The following is a 15,624-nucleotide window of genomic DNA, read 5'->3' as shown; positions in this document are numbered from 1 at the left end:
TTAGTTCTAGTTAGAGCGGGTCGGTTTAGCTCAGTTGGCTGGTATGTGATACAGAATGATGTCAATAGAATGGGATGAATTCTTGCACCAGTTGAGGTTTCCATGAAGAATTCTCCTTCTCAATCTCTCCCATGTCTATTAAAAAATCTAGTGATGCAAATGAATTTTGCAAAAGAATGAAAAGAAAATGGCAAGTATAGCAACAGAGTCTGAAGTCAAAAGCTGGCTTCCCATGGAATCAAAGAAAATCCTTTGTTGGAGTTATGCTTTTCATAAAGGAAGGTGATTATGATTGTTGGAAGTCAATTTCAGACCCAGGACCTGACTGCAGGAGTTTCTTTGGGTAGTGTATTTGTACTAGGCTCCAGCATCTTCAGCTGCTTCATTTAAGGTCTTCCCTCCATTATGGGGTCAGGATTGCACAACGTTCAGCACCATTTATAAGTCTTCAGATACGAAGGTGTCCATGTCTATGTGCAGCAAGATCCAGACAATACCCAGGCTTTGGCTGATAAATGGTAGGTAATGTTTGCACTATATAAGTGCCATTTCTAACCAAGAGAATATAACTATTTCCCATGATGTTCAGTGGCACTGCCATCGCTGATGAAGTCAAGTCGTCGTAGTATTACTAGACTACACAGCTGCTGTCTCATTAGAGTGAGATTACTGGTGGTGCTTTAACCTGAGGGCCACCATACCTTAGGTGAAGGGAGAGGATGAGAACAAGAGTCCATCATGGTAACCTCAGCTAGTGAATGGGAATTGAACCCAGCTGTTGGCATCACATTGCCTTGCAAACCAACCATCCAGCCAACTGAACTAAACCAACCCCTGCCATTGCTGACACACCCGGTATCAACATCCTGGGCGTTTATCAGTTGACCCATTCACCACTTTGTGTTCATTCCTTCATTGCCAACACACAATGGAAACAGTATGCACCATCTTCAAATGCACTGCAGCAACTACCAAGACCTCTTTGGTACCTTCCATCATCTCCACTTCTGACCTCATAATGGAGGGAAGACCATTAATGAAGGTGCTGGAACCTAGTACAAATACACTACCCAAAGGAACTCCTGCAGTCGTGTCCTGAGTCTGAAGTTGACTTCCAACGATTAAAACCATCCTCCTTTGTGAAAAGCATGACTCCAACAAAGATTTTTCCCCAATTCCATGTGAAGCCAGTTTTTGACTTCAGACTAGGTTGCTACACTTGCCATTTTCTTTTCACTCTTGCAAAATACATTTGCATCACTAGATTGGTAATGTGCCCTTTTCATTAACTTCAAGCCATGGGAAAATGCGTACTTGTAACTCCAACAAAACTACTAATAGCTTCATAAGGTAGGAAGATGGTAAGAATAGATGCAAAAAAAATTGCTATGTGCGAGTTTCCCCTCCATTCCAGAAATCTCCCTAACTTGGAACTATGTCTCCATCTGTTGCCGAGTCAAAATCTTGAAACACTACCTAACAGCACTGGGTTTCACTACACCCCAAAGACCACATTGATTGTAAAAGCTCACCACCAGCCTCTCTAGGTCAGTTAGGGAGGGACAATACATACCTGTCAATACATGCCAGCAATGGCCATATCTCATGAGTACATTTTTAAGTGTTTTAAAATCTAAGCATAGCATTAATAACATTTATAATTATTTATATTTGGAACCTAAAGGATCCTTGCTACATCCCTAGCTGTTTTGAATTAAGTCTGCTGGGAAGCAAAGCAATTTGTAATTGACATTCCAGGAAACATCTTCATAAGAAAGTAAAAACAAAAGTGCACGAGGCTGTTTGAGTGCTGCAGTTTTCAATTGTCAATGAAAGCATGAGATGTTAACATTCTTGTGCTAAACTTTTGTTCCACATTATATTGAACTATACTTGTGGAATTGCTTTTCTCCTTTGTCACAAAATATTCCAATTTTGATCACCTTGTATCAACAACTCTCTTTATGAAATACAAAAGGTAAAGACTTGAGCTTTTACTGATTTCTGTTGTACAAATGTAACTTTTCAGTGGATAAATTTGTGTATCAATGAAGTAAGCAAATTTTGAGTATTTCAGTGTGCAAACCTTGTCAGTTATTTTACATGTTGGGTGTGTTATATTCATTCTAAAATGCTATTCAATTTGTGTCTAGCTGTTTGCCTTAGTTGATCAAAACAAAATTCTCTCACTGTCATATTGTCATTGTAGGGGTAATTGTTTCTGGTCTGTAAAACAGTTCCTTTTAGCTGTTAGTTTGAGTGTATCAAATGGCAGGTCATATAGGCAGGAAAAATTATTAAGGCAAGATTTGAACTGAAGGGATGGCCTTGCATAAGTTACAAGCCTTCCCCTGGAGAAAATGTATTTTTGTACTATTTGTCATCCAGCCAAATTTCCATAAAACAAAAGGTCTAGATCATTCTGATAAAAAATGGGATTTATTTGCAAAATAAAAAATATTCTTCTGGATTGTGGTTGTAAATCTGCAAAACAAAAAGCTAAATGATTATTTTGTTCATTAAATCAGAACTTCTGATGCCAAGGTTAATCTCAAAAAGGTCCACTTCAGAATTTTAAAATGGAAACTAAATTCTTTTTTGAAGTATTACTTCAGATTTATGATATAAGGCAAAGGATCTATATGAAACTCAATGCAAATGCACAAGATAGCATTGTGACACAAAATCCATCTATAAAAGTAGAATAATTTTTTGTTATCAAAGTTGTTTTTATAAAATAAATATTTGATATTTTAAGCAACAATGAGCTATTGCAAATTATGAAGAACAAGAAATGCCTCTCCCTTGTACTACATAAAAGTATCTCAGTTACCTTGTGTCCCTTGTACAGAATATTGGGAAAGAACCAATCTATATTTTCATTGATGTTGGGTCATTCTAAAACATTGGGAATTTGTAATGCCTCAAATAATAACATTTTCCGATCAATTGAGGTAAATGAGATTACTGCCACAAGGCAGCTTGTACAGCGTAGCAGTGTTCCTAAATTACTATATATACTTTAATTTGGTAATTGTAATTTTGCTTCTCTATTCGCTACATTGCTAAACTGATTACCTTTCCCATGCTTCTTTCCATGCCAGCCGATACCACTGCTTAAACAGAAGATGAATCACTCCATCACAATGTCACAAGAACAAATAGCTTGCCTTCTGGCCAATGCCTTCTTTTGCACATTTCCTCGACGCAATAACAAAGGAAAACTTGAATATTCTAACTTCCCGGACATAAACTTTAAGAAGTAAGTACAAAAAATTCCTCTACAGCGTACTGCGATAATTCTGAAAAAGGGTCACTGGACTCTAAACATTAACTCTGTTTTATGTCCAGCAATGCTGCCTGACCTGCTGAGTTTCTCCGGCAGTTTCTTTGGTTGTGATTTTCAGATCTCCAGCATCACAGTTCTTTATTCTGTTTTAGTTCTTCAATTGCATACAGTATCGATATAACAATGCCATCTCTCAAAGTCAAAGTTATTTTGTTTTTATTGTATGTTTCCTATTACAATGTTTCATGCCTGTAAAATGTGAATGCTGTCTGACTGAATTGATTGCCTAGTGTATGAAAATACTATCATCCATTTATTAAGCAGAAAATACTGGAAGTGTTCGGCAAGTCAGGTAGCTAACAAAGCATCGGTCACTTAAAGTATGACATCTGCTTCCTCTACAGACTTAGTTGACCTGCTGAGAATATTTCCAGCATCTGCATGTTATTTTAGAGCATTGCTGCTTGGAAGCTCGGCGCTCCATTGGAGGGAGGCATGTTTCAGTCGAAGTATTCAGCTTTTCCACTACATTGGGAATGGTCTTGTCACTGTTTTGAGGGTGGTCCCTTTTGTTTGTAAGAAAGATAAGGTAACTTCTTTATTGAAGAAGGAAGGAAGACAGAAAGCAGGAGACTGCAGACTAGTTAGCTTAATGTCTGTTATAGGGAAACTGTAAGAAGCAATTATTAAAGAAATTATAGCAGACACTCAGATAAGTTCAGTCAGTATGGTTTGGTGAAAGAGAAATCATGTTTGACCATTGTTGGAGTCCCTTGAGGAAGTAACACATGCAATGGATAAAAGGGAACTGGTGGATGTACTATACTGAGATTTCCAGAAGATATTTAACATAGTAGATCAAAGCTTATGGCAGAAAAAGGAAGCTCATAGTGTAGATGGTCACATATTGGCGTGGGTAGGAGATTGTTAGGCGGACAGAAAGTGGAGAATAAGCATGAATGTTTTTATCAGCTTAGCAAGATCTAATGAATGGTGTACCACAGGGATTGCTGGGCGCTGGGACTTCAACTGTTAACAATTTATAAATGAATTGGCTAAATTGGAATGTATAGGTGCCGAATTTGCTGACGATACAGAGATAGATAGGAAAGTAAGTTGTGAAACAACATAAGGAGGCTATGAAAGGATTTAGCTCAAGCAAGTGGACAAAGATGTGACGACTGGAGTGTAATGTGAAAATGTGAATTGTCCATTTTTGGGAGAATAAAATATAAGCATTATCTAAGTGGGTGACAGATTCAAAGATCTGAATTTCTCATGCATCTGAATCATGAAAGGTTAGTTTGCAGATAAAGTAAGTAATTATGTTATCCTTTATTTAAAGGGGCGTTGAATTCAAATGTAAGGAGTTATGCTAAATTTACAGGGCACTGGTGAGAATGCATCTGGAGTACTATGCAACAGGATTGATCACCTTTATTTAGGAAGGATATAAATGCTTGGACTCCCTTCAGAAAACATTTCCCAGACTAAGAATGGGAGTGAAATGGCTATTTTATGAGAAGAAATTGGACAGGCACTCTTGTATCTGCTAAAATATAGAAGGGTGAGAGGCAACTTGATTGAAATGTATGCAACCCTGAGGGTTTTGACAGGATAGATGTGATGAGGATGTTTCCTCTTTTGGTAAAATACAGAACTAGGAATCGCTGCTTAGAAATCAGGATCTTCCATTTCAAATCGAGAAAAATATTTTTTTTTCCCTCTGAGGCTGGTGAGTCGTTCAAACCGTCTTCCTGAAAAGGTGGTGGAAGCAGAGTTCTTGAATATATTTAAGGCGGAGGTAGATAGATTCTCGTTAAGCAAGGGCTTGAAAGGTTATCAGATTAGCCATGATCTTCTTGAATGTCTACTCCTGCTCCTAATCATATGTTTGCATGGAGATGACCTCAGGTTTTACAGTGCTCTGTTGGCTAGGCAGATTTGCTGTGCAATTGATGAGCATTTTATGTAGGATGCAAACTGATGTTTTTTTACATAGTTTTGTATTTTGTAGGATAATTGGGGGCAAGATTTAACTGGAATGGATTGACTTTTGTAATGATACTTACAAAATGCAAACCAATTCCAACTGATTCATTGGACAACCGTTTTTTTTTGTTCTACTCATTTCAACAGGTCAGAGTCACAGCAATTTGTCTCTAATTGTCCTGAGATGTGCTACTTTCTAGAGTTCCCTCACAAGAGTCATTGGGCTCAATTTTCCTGGCCACATGGTGAACCTGGTTAGAAGCTGGGAAGAGGGCTAGATAAACAGGTAGACCCACAATAGGACATCTCCTCAAAACATTCCCTCCAGTGGATAACTTCATTGTGATGGGCTGGGGCAGGGATCAACTGTCACTTGTTAAGAGAAATGATTTTGTAGCCTTGCTAGAACTTTGCAGCTGACAGAGCGTTGACAGAGCAGTGACCACCAGTTCAATGAAGCCACCCTTCCTGTAGCAGTCTGGGATTTGTTGGAGTTAAAATGCTTCATGTTCCCAGTGACATCAGGAAGGATGAACAGGCCTCACTCATGGCTCAAACAGTTTCCTGTGCTGGGGTTTCTCTTCTGCTTCAAGGTGCCCAACGTTTTCTGCCCTCATATTTTTGTCTGGTATCAGCACTCAAAAGCCACAGCTGTGATGTTACACCTTTCCAGATGCTCCAGAAGTGTCGGTCTATGGCACGGAACTCATGAGTCAACCGCTATCCTTAAGAGATAGCAAGTGAAAACGACCTGCTCGGAGGCTGGCTCCAAGAAAATTGTGCTACCAAGAGAACCAGACTCTGGAACCCAAATGGGGGTCTAATGTGAGGGTCCTGTAGCCTGTGGTAAAATCCAACCCTTTGATTTGTTGGAAAACAAGATTGTACTTTTTAAGACTATTAAGTAAATGTTGTTGAGATCTAAATATCTGTCAGGAATCTGTCGTTATTATCTCTAGTATAATAGTATCAACTTCTTCCTTAGTTTACCCCTACTTTATTTGGAACTTGACTTCCAGTGCTCTGCATCCATCAGTTTAGCAGGAGACCCAGAGTCCAATAATTAAACTCCTTGTGATCAGAAATGAAATTCTGTATCATCTGTACAGGTACTTACCTCAGTTTTTCTTTAGACGAGGGGGCACTGGGTGTGGCACTATTCAGTTTGCATTGTAAGATGCTTTTATTCCACTGAAGATAAAACAGCCTGGAACAATGAGATTGATTAGTGTCCCCTGAAGCCATCTCTGCTGCTACAAAAATGAAGAACATGTAAGAGCTTGGAAATCATAAAAGGGCAATTATTATATTTTGTCCTGTTATCATGACGGCATCTGTGTGCTTTTTCAACTTCTGCTGCCCAATGGCTCTTGGTATGTTTATTCTGATTCAATCAAAGCTGTTGTAGTGATAAAAGAGCCTTCTAACATCAAGGCACAAAATGTTTTATGGAATACCAAACATGGCTAATGAGATTTCCCACTGTCATGGGTCTTAAAAATAAACAACTTTCCATTCTACATTGTTTGTAACATCTGACTACATGCCAAATGCGCAACTCTGGACAGTGCAGAGTTGAGAAGGTAATCCTTTTTAGTTAGCGTCTTGTTTTAAAAAACATTATTTTAGAATACCTTATATACAAGTCTTTTTTTTTGAAAAAGAAAATTGTCAAAACAGAAATACTGTCTGATTAATGTGTGTTGCATCATGCATGCTATGATATTTTCTGAACATTTTATCCTCCAATTTTCAATATCTTGCCATAAGTGACCCACTGTGCTGTTACAAAACATCCTCAAATGTTTGAAGTGTTTTTTGAGTAATTAAATATAATATTTATTTTTATGAAACATATTTTTCAATATGCTCCCAGGTGCAGTGTAATATTCTGTTGTTATAAACAAACTTAGTTTAAGGTTACATATGATCATTAAGAACAAAAATTAAAGCATAAAAGAAAGCCATCCATTGAAGTTTTGATGCAATCAACTTTTCATCTGGTAATATCAATTCCTATCCCATCATTTAATAAAAAACTACCAGTGACAATAGTCTTAGCAATATGATCTTTAGCACCAAGTCCAAGTACACATGCAGTGAAGCATAGTGATGGAAATAACCTACTTATCTACCGTATGTTTTTCCGGTTGATATGCATGGTAACTTGTGACAATTATCTCCAAATTCCTTGAAGGTTGAAGTAGAAAGTTTAATGGTACTTGCATGATCTAACTACTGTTGTAAGCAACAATAATGACTGTGCTTCAAAGTAATCAGTTGGACATGCTTCAGAAATAGCCTGGTGGGTGTGATGAGATATTAAATAAATGTCAGTTCTTTCTTGCACCACTAACAGTGAAGATAAAATCATAGAATACTATTCTTCCTACATTTGCATTATGTATGGCCAATCTGGTTAATTGAAGGGAATTTAAAGTTTTTCAAAGATGTTAATTGTACAACTATAAGAAATTGAAGTGTACAAACTATAAAATATGTAAACTAACTTGAGGTAATAATCTTTACGATTCCTCCAAAGTGTGTTTTGGAGTAAAAAGTGGAAATAGCATAAAGTGGCAATAATAATATGCAATGCTTCATTTAATTCATGTTCAACCATTTAGACTTGTCTTTCAAGGCACGTAAGTACTAAGTGTACTGAGCTTCTTGTATGAGAGAGAGTGAGTGATTAGAATGATTTGTTTTCATTTGAAGTTGAACCATAAGATAGCCAACTTATTGTGCTTTTCAGAAGGTGGTTGGTTGGTTTTGGCTGCAGTAACTATTAGAGTATACTTAATAATATAAGCATGTTGTGTTGCAGCACTCTTCGACGCTTTTAAAAGTACTCATCACTCTTAGTATTACTTAAATTTTAAAGGAATAACTGCTACTAAAGACGTGATATCAAGGAAAATACCCGATCTGTGTTGAAGCACATTTCGTATGTAAATAGTTTTCAATTGTGCAGAAAAGAGTTTATGGTTTACTAGAAGAGAGCAGAAAAATTCTGTTATGAATGAGGAAGAAAGAAATGAGTATGAATATTCCATTCATAAGATATTTCTGCCCATGGTTACCTAAAAATGGGGTAATTAAACATTTTATGTTCAGAATGACTTAAAATTTGATTTAGTATTATAAATTGATTATAAAAGATTCATTATGGTAAACAACATAAATTATGGCAGTAATGAGCATCATCTGGTGATTCTTAAGAGTAAATTATTCAATTCAATTAATCTAACATTGTTAGAGGACAGCAGAATAATGTCTTCAAATAATTCTTCTTGAAGGCACAGCAAAGTGTTCAAAAATAGTTTCCTTAGCTTCCTGGCTTTCATGTACAGATGCTCCCTGTCTGTTAGATAGATAAGGTCCAGTTACTAAACCAATCTGTCAGTAAGGCTGCTAATTTCAGCTTCACTCACCAACATGCAATTCTCACTGTTTGACTTCAGCTGTAATGCACCAGTCCAGGAAAGCACTCATGCATATATACTCACATACAGGTGCAGAAATTCCCTGTTACTGGTTAGAATATAACGGAGAGTATGACACTTCTTTTCTTTCGTTCATGGTATGTGTGTGTTGCTGATTGGGCTAGTATTTCTTGCTCACCCTTATTTCCCCAGAGAACAGTTAAGAGTCACCCTCATTCTTGTGAGCCTGGAGTTGCATCCAGGCTAGATCAGGTAAGGATGGCAGATTTCCATCCCTAAACAACATTAATGAACCAGGTGGGTTTCTACAACAATCAATAATGATTTCATATCATCATTAGACCAATATTTTAATTTTTTTATTGAATTAAAATTTCATTACTTGCCACGGTGAGATTTGAACTCATGTTCCCAGAACATTTGCCTAGAATTCTTGAGTTGCTAGTCCAGTGACCTTATCCCTGTGTTACCATGTCTCTTAAACCTGATAAATATTAAATTAAATTAGTGATAATATACCGAACTGTATCGCAGGATCTTCACAAAAACAATCAATGTTTTTAGTAGCATTTTGTGAGGCATTATATGCTTCAATATATTCTGTGTTTAATTTATGAGAATGACATTATTTCATCCCTGAAATATGCCAAGTAGCATGATTTAATATATGTTTGTGCTAATCTTGAGACATTTTTTTGGCTTCAATTTGTATTTGAGAACTTTCTGATTCAGGTCCTTAAAAATGAGACCAAACTTTCATTTTCAAAACAAACATTGTTGTGTCATCTGAAACAGGCTGAGGTCCAAACACAAAACAAAACCATACTAAGATTAGAAGGGTTAATTCAAGAGATGAGTTTCGCAGAACATCTTAATAGAGAAGAGAGTAATGTAGAGATAGATAAATTTGCAGGGCATTTCAGATCATAGGGCATAGGAGACTGAGGGCATGCTTGCTATTGATGTGCAGCTGTTCTAAGCAGGGTTTTTGAATGTAAGATCGCTTGAAAAATCTACAGCAGGATTTGGTTAATATTAGTTGATAAGCTGTGTAAAACAAAAGACACGATTCAATTTTTCTTTGTGTTTTCACTCTGTTTGGTGACTTGCATATCAGTATAGTACATATTATAGTTTTTGTGCTGATTTTGGAATTTTTTATGGTACTTGTAGTTACACGAAGATTTTACTATCATATTGTAATTAAACTCTATTCCCGGTAGTGGTACTGTACCTTTAGGGGAGCAAATGATAATGTTGATTTTCAACTTTTATCTGAGGAAGAGAAATCTATCTTGAAAAGTTTGAGGCTTCAAATAAGGGATTAATGCAGAAAGTATTCCTGAGGTGCCATACTAAATCTATATAACTATACTATGAACTGAACAGGCATCTGTCAACAGATGGTGGTTACTAGAGCATAATGGTAGTTGCTACAACATAATCAGGTTGTAAGTTTGCTCACTGAGCTGGAAGATTTTTTTTCAGATGTTTTGTCACCATGCTAGGTAACATCATCAGTGAGCCTCCAGTGAAGCACTGGTGTTCTGTCCTGCTTTCTATTTGTGCCTCTTGGTTTCTTAAGGTGAGTGATATCATTTCTGGTTCTTTTTCTCAGAGGTTGTTAAATGGGGTCCAAATCGATGTGTTTATTCATGGATTTGAAAGCCATGCTTCTAAGAATTCCTGCATGTCTCTGTTTAGGCTGTCCTGAAATGGATGTGTTGTCCCAGTCAAAATGGTGTCCTTTTTCGTTTGTATGTAAGGAGGGTCATTTCTTTTGGTGGCTAGTTGGTGTTTGTGTATCCTGGTGGCTTATTTTCTGCCTGTCTGTCTGATATAGTGTTTGTTACAGTCTTTGCGGGATATTTTATAAATGACATTCATTTTGTTGGTTGTTGGTATAGGGTCCGTTAGGTTCTTCATAGCTGTTTCAGTGGGTCGATAGGTTTGTGGACTACAATGCCAAGGGGTGGAAGTAGTCTGCCAGTCATCTCTGAGATATCTTTGATGTATGGTAGTGTAGCTGGAGTTTCTGGACATGTTGTCTACTTGTTTGGGTTTTCTGTTTAAGAATCGGCGGACAATATTTATTGGGTACTTCTTCTTGACTATTCTGTGCAGAGGAACCTCAATTATGCAAATACCAATTATCCGAAAATCGGATTATCTGAAGGGGATCTTAAAGTCCAGATAGAAACATTACATCAAAGACGTGTTTCCAACAGTGATTGTGTTTTTTGTTTACAGTGGGTAAACAGGCACCGACTCCAAATGACTGATGTCCCTCCCTCTCTCTCCCCACACTTTCCCTGGAGTTCTACAGAGGGGTGCACCCTTACCCCCCCCCCCCCCCCCCCCCCCCCAACCTTCCTAACTTCCTGACCAACATTGTCCTGTACAGGGCAGATGTGGAACCTGCTGAAAATGTGTTGCTAGAAAAGCGCAGCAGGTCAGGCAGCATCCAAGGAACAGGAAATTCGACGTTTCGGGCATAAGCCCTTCCTGAAGAAGGGTTTATGCCCGAAACGTCGAATTTCCTGTTCCTTGGATGCTGCCTGACCTGCTGCGCTTTTCCAGCAACCTGTTTTCAGCTCTGATCTCCAGCATCTGCAGACCTCACTTTCTCCTCGAAGATGTGGAACCTGTCAAAATGTTGCAGTAGAAAGTTGCGTGTGCGCGCATGAGCGCTATTTGGAGACAGACCCCACAAAGGCAGCAGCAGTCTTATTGTTGGTGTCAAGTCTGGCTGCCCTGGAGAGGGGGCGGGAACAGTATTGGACGGGGGAGGGGGCAGTGCTGGACAGGGATTGGGGGAGGGAGGGGGACGGTTTTGGATGTGGTCGGGGGGGGGCAGGATGTCAGGAGGCGGGGGGGGTGATGTTGTTGGCTGGAGGTGGGGTCTCATGCACTGTATGCTGTTGCAGTCTCCTGAATGGGGAAGCAGATTTTAAAAACTCCAAGCTCCAGAAGAAAGTATTTAATCGATTAACCAAATAATTGATTATCCAAACGAAATACTGCCCGCCCATCTAATTCAGATAATCGAGGTTTCCCTGTATAAGTATTTTTCTTCTGCTGCTCGTAGTTCCTGGGTGCTGCAGTGTGTTTTAGTCCACTTAAATAATAGCTTGTGCAGCTCCTTTTGTGTGTGTTGGGATGATTGCTTCTGTAGTTAAGTATCCATCTGCATGTGTTGCTTTACTGTAGATGCTGGTCTGCAGTTCTCCATTAACTGTTCATTCCACTGTGACATCTGGGAAGGGAAATCTGTTGTGGGCTACATTGATGCCAAGGGGTCGGAGTAATCTGGTAGTAATTTCAGAGGCTGCACAGTGGCTCAGTGGTTAGCAGTGCTGTCTCTCAGAGTCGGGGACCTTGGTTCGACTCCAGCCTCCGGCTACTGTCTGTGTGGATTTTGCCCATTCTCCCTGTGTTCCGTGGGTTCCCTCCGGGTGCTCCGGTTTCTTCCCACAATCCAAAGATGTGCTGGTTAGGTAAATTGACATGCTAAATTTCCCATAGTACTCAGGGATGTGTAGGTTAGGTGCATTGGTCAGGCGTAAATGTAGAGTAATGGGAAATGGTATTGGTGGGATACACTTTAGAGGGTGGGTGTGGACTTGGGCTGAAGGCCTGTTTCCACACTATAGGAATCATTAGTATCCTTACATATAGACAAAGAATGACACCACTTTGACTGGGACAACACATCTATCCTAGGACAGGCTAAACAGAGGCATGCACAGGAATTCCTAGAGGCCTGGCATTCAAACTGGAATTCCATCAATAAACACATTGATTTGGACCCCATTTACTAACCTCTGAGAAGAAGAACTGGAAATATCACCCCCCCCCCCCCAAGAGACCATTTTATTTTGGTTTATTTTGTACATAAGGTGGTCAGATACCTACTTGAATTAAGTTGGCACCACATTGTAAAGTTATTAAATGTTCAATTTCTATGAAGAGCTAAAAACTTAAATAGAAAAATAATTTCTAAGCACACGCAACAGAAGTAATTTAAAAGCAAGTTCCAACAACTGCTTAAAATTTGACCTAAAAAATTGTTATCTGGGTCAACTAGTTATTGTACAGATTCACTAGCATTTGGCATAGAATGAAGAAATTAAAATATGCAGACTTTAAAACTGCAATAATGATATTGAAATGTATTTTAATGAAGGTATTTAGAATTAAGAAGATTATATTTAAAATAAATAGACGATTACTATTCATTGACATGTACTGTGAAGAGATATATAAGATTAAACATATGTAATTCAGATCAATGTGTTGGATTTTGAAATAGTGGCATGTGGACTTTGGTCTGTATATGAGAAGGGGGTCAATGATTCATTTGAGAGTATTTCCAGGGCCACTTTTTAAATAAAAATGTGCAAGAGATTTTCTAGAGCAGCAATGGGAATTTCTTTGCTTTGGAAGTTTTACGAGTGACCAAAGTAGACATTGAAGAACATTTGTTTGTTCTCAGTTAGATGGGTCAGGAGTTGTTTTTGTATAGATTTGCTTGGATGAAACACCATAGCTTGGAAAGCCGTTGGTTTCGGTTTGCAGACGTCCTGATGGAAATTAGATGCATTAAGTAGTTTATCTTGAAGAAAGGAGATAGTTTAGAACTATAGAGCGAGGTTGAATAGGCTGGGGCTGTTCTCCCTGAAGCGTCAAAGGCTGAGGGGTGACCTCATAGCCATTTATAATATCATGAGAGACATGGATAGGGTAAATAGCCAAAGTCTTTTCCCGGGGGGAGGGGGGTGGGGTCCAGAACTAAAGGGCTTGGTTTTGGGTGAGAGGGAAACAATTTAAAAGGGACCTAAGGAGCAACTTTTTCATGCAGAGGGTGGTGCGAGTATAGAATGAGCTGCTAGAGAAAGTGGTGGAGGCTGGTACAACTACAACATGCAAAAGGCATCTTGATGGGTATACGAATAGGAAGAGTTTAGAGGAATATGGACCAAATGCTGGCAAATGGGACTTGATTAGGTTAGGACATCTGGTTGGCATGGTCTGTTTCTGTGCTGTACATCTCAATGACACACTCTAGGACAAAGGGTACCTCACTGAGTTTGCAAGTCCCAGATTGGAAGTGCTTGGTTGGAACTTGATGCTGAGAAGGTCTAAACTCAGTTGTATGAATACTCCAGGAATAGGCTATTAAACTCTCAAGTATGAAAAGTCACAAGTTTACAAATGTGATAGAGAAGGAACTCTGTTGTTTGCGTATTGTGAAGAGATGTCATTGGGATAGATGAAATGTTTTAAAATCTTTCAAATTGTTATTTATAAGTAACTTACTTTATTCGGTTTTATCTTTGCATAAAAATCTTATGTTTTCTTGCTAAAATCAGATTTGCAGCATTGTATGCTCGTGTTTCTGTGAAAGGCCATCTCACTAGATCATATTCTGAATTTTGTTTAATTTATAAAGACAGTTTTCAAAACTGGGAACTTATTTGTCCAGTAATGATTTGAACTGGGATTATAACAACAATGATGCAAACTTTTTTTTATACATGATTGATAGTTGCATTTGTTAATCATTGAAACAGTGGCCAATTCAATATTTAAGGATAGGTTAGATTTTTAATTCAAAGGAGGATAAAAGGATATGTGAACATTATGGGATTAAGATGCTGTTTCTGTGGAGAGGGAAATTATTACTGTTCTAACAATTTAGACTTTGTCCTTGACCCAGTTCAATATAATGTCATCAAACATCCGAGAAAAAAAAACTGTTTTTCTCTCCAAAAACACACAGTATTCTGAGCTTTATAAATAGATCTGCAGGTGGAAGAAGTTACGATAAATGTCGAACCACTGGTTTGATCTCAACTGGAGAATTGTGTCCAGTTCCAGGTACCGTAGAAGTTTTCAAAATCATGAGATTTCTGAACAAGGTAGATAGAGTGTAAATGTTTGCAGTAGTTGAAGGATCCAGCAGAGGTCATTAATTTAAAGCGAATAACAAAAGTAATGATGTCATGAGAAAAAGTTTGTTTATACAATGATTGAAATCTGGAATGTTCTGACTGGAAGAATGATGAAGACAGGATTTATAAAGCCTTCAAAAGAAAATTAGATATTTAAATGAAGAGAACATATTTATGGGGCTAAAGTTAAAAGGCAGGGAAATGGTCAAGACGTATTGCTCTTGTTGAGACCCAGCAGGGACATAATAGTTGAATAACCTCACGTACAATAACAATTCCATGATTCCAGATGCATATAACCTGCCAAGTATTTCCAGCATCCTCTGTCTTTATTCCAGATTTACAGTATCTGCAGTATTTTACTTTTGTAGCATCACAGATTGGTTGGGTTGAACAACCTGATGCTGAATTATCTCTGTGTAGTTTGATGCTGTCAAATTGCTTCAGGTCCAATTAGATTCAGAAATAGAAACACCATGATAGACTCATTTGTTGTGTTATGCAAACTGCTAATACCCAATATGCAGGAGGCTCCAAATTATATTAATAAAACACTGGGCTACTTTAACCAATCTTCCATAATTCATTGGCAGTTTATTTTGTGGATTTATTGAGATCGATGTTTGAAATTGTTCAAATTTTAATTAGTGATTTTTGTAGACTTTAGGAATTGTCGCAGAAGTTCTCTTTCCTGTCACTGAGTAATGGTGAGTTAAGATGTGAAAATCTACTATCTACACAAAGCTAACTGAAATAAATTTAACTCTAGAAATAAAATGTGCAGTTTAATAAAATTTTCAGAATGCAACAGATGCCTGACATCCTCATAACACATTTCAATGCTGAATTTAACGGACTTTACACAGAGATATATTTTCAGTCAATATATTAAGAACACTTCGTTAAAAAGCAATGCTTTACCTAGCCATGATTCAGTGCCTCA

The 15,624-nt window shown here is 38.0% G+C and overlaps 1 protein-coding gene across 1 annotated transcript in view; it reads left to right on the top strand.

The window, feature by feature from the left end:
* Positions 1 to 15,624, top strand: part of parga (poly (ADP-ribose) glycohydrolase a) — a 215,302-nt gene that overhangs the window by 90,469 nt on the left and 109,209 nt on the right. The window contains exon 9 of the mRNA XM_060854133.1: positions 3,105 to 3,262. Within this exon, the coding sequence (XP_060710116.1) occupies positions 3,105 to 3,262 (158 nt within the window). The remainder of the gene's footprint in view (positions 1 to 3,104; positions 3,263 to 15,624) is intronic.

Source organism: Hemiscyllium ocellatum, chromosome 43 (genome assembly GCF_020745735.1).
Source record: "Hemiscyllium ocellatum isolate sHemOce1 chromosome 43, sHemOce1.pat.X.cur, whole genome shotgun sequence".
NCBI lineage: Eukaryota > Metazoa > Chordata > Chondrichthyes > Orectolobiformes > Hemiscylliidae > Hemiscyllium > Hemiscyllium ocellatum.
This window is presented reverse-complemented; position numbering and strand designations above follow the sequence as displayed.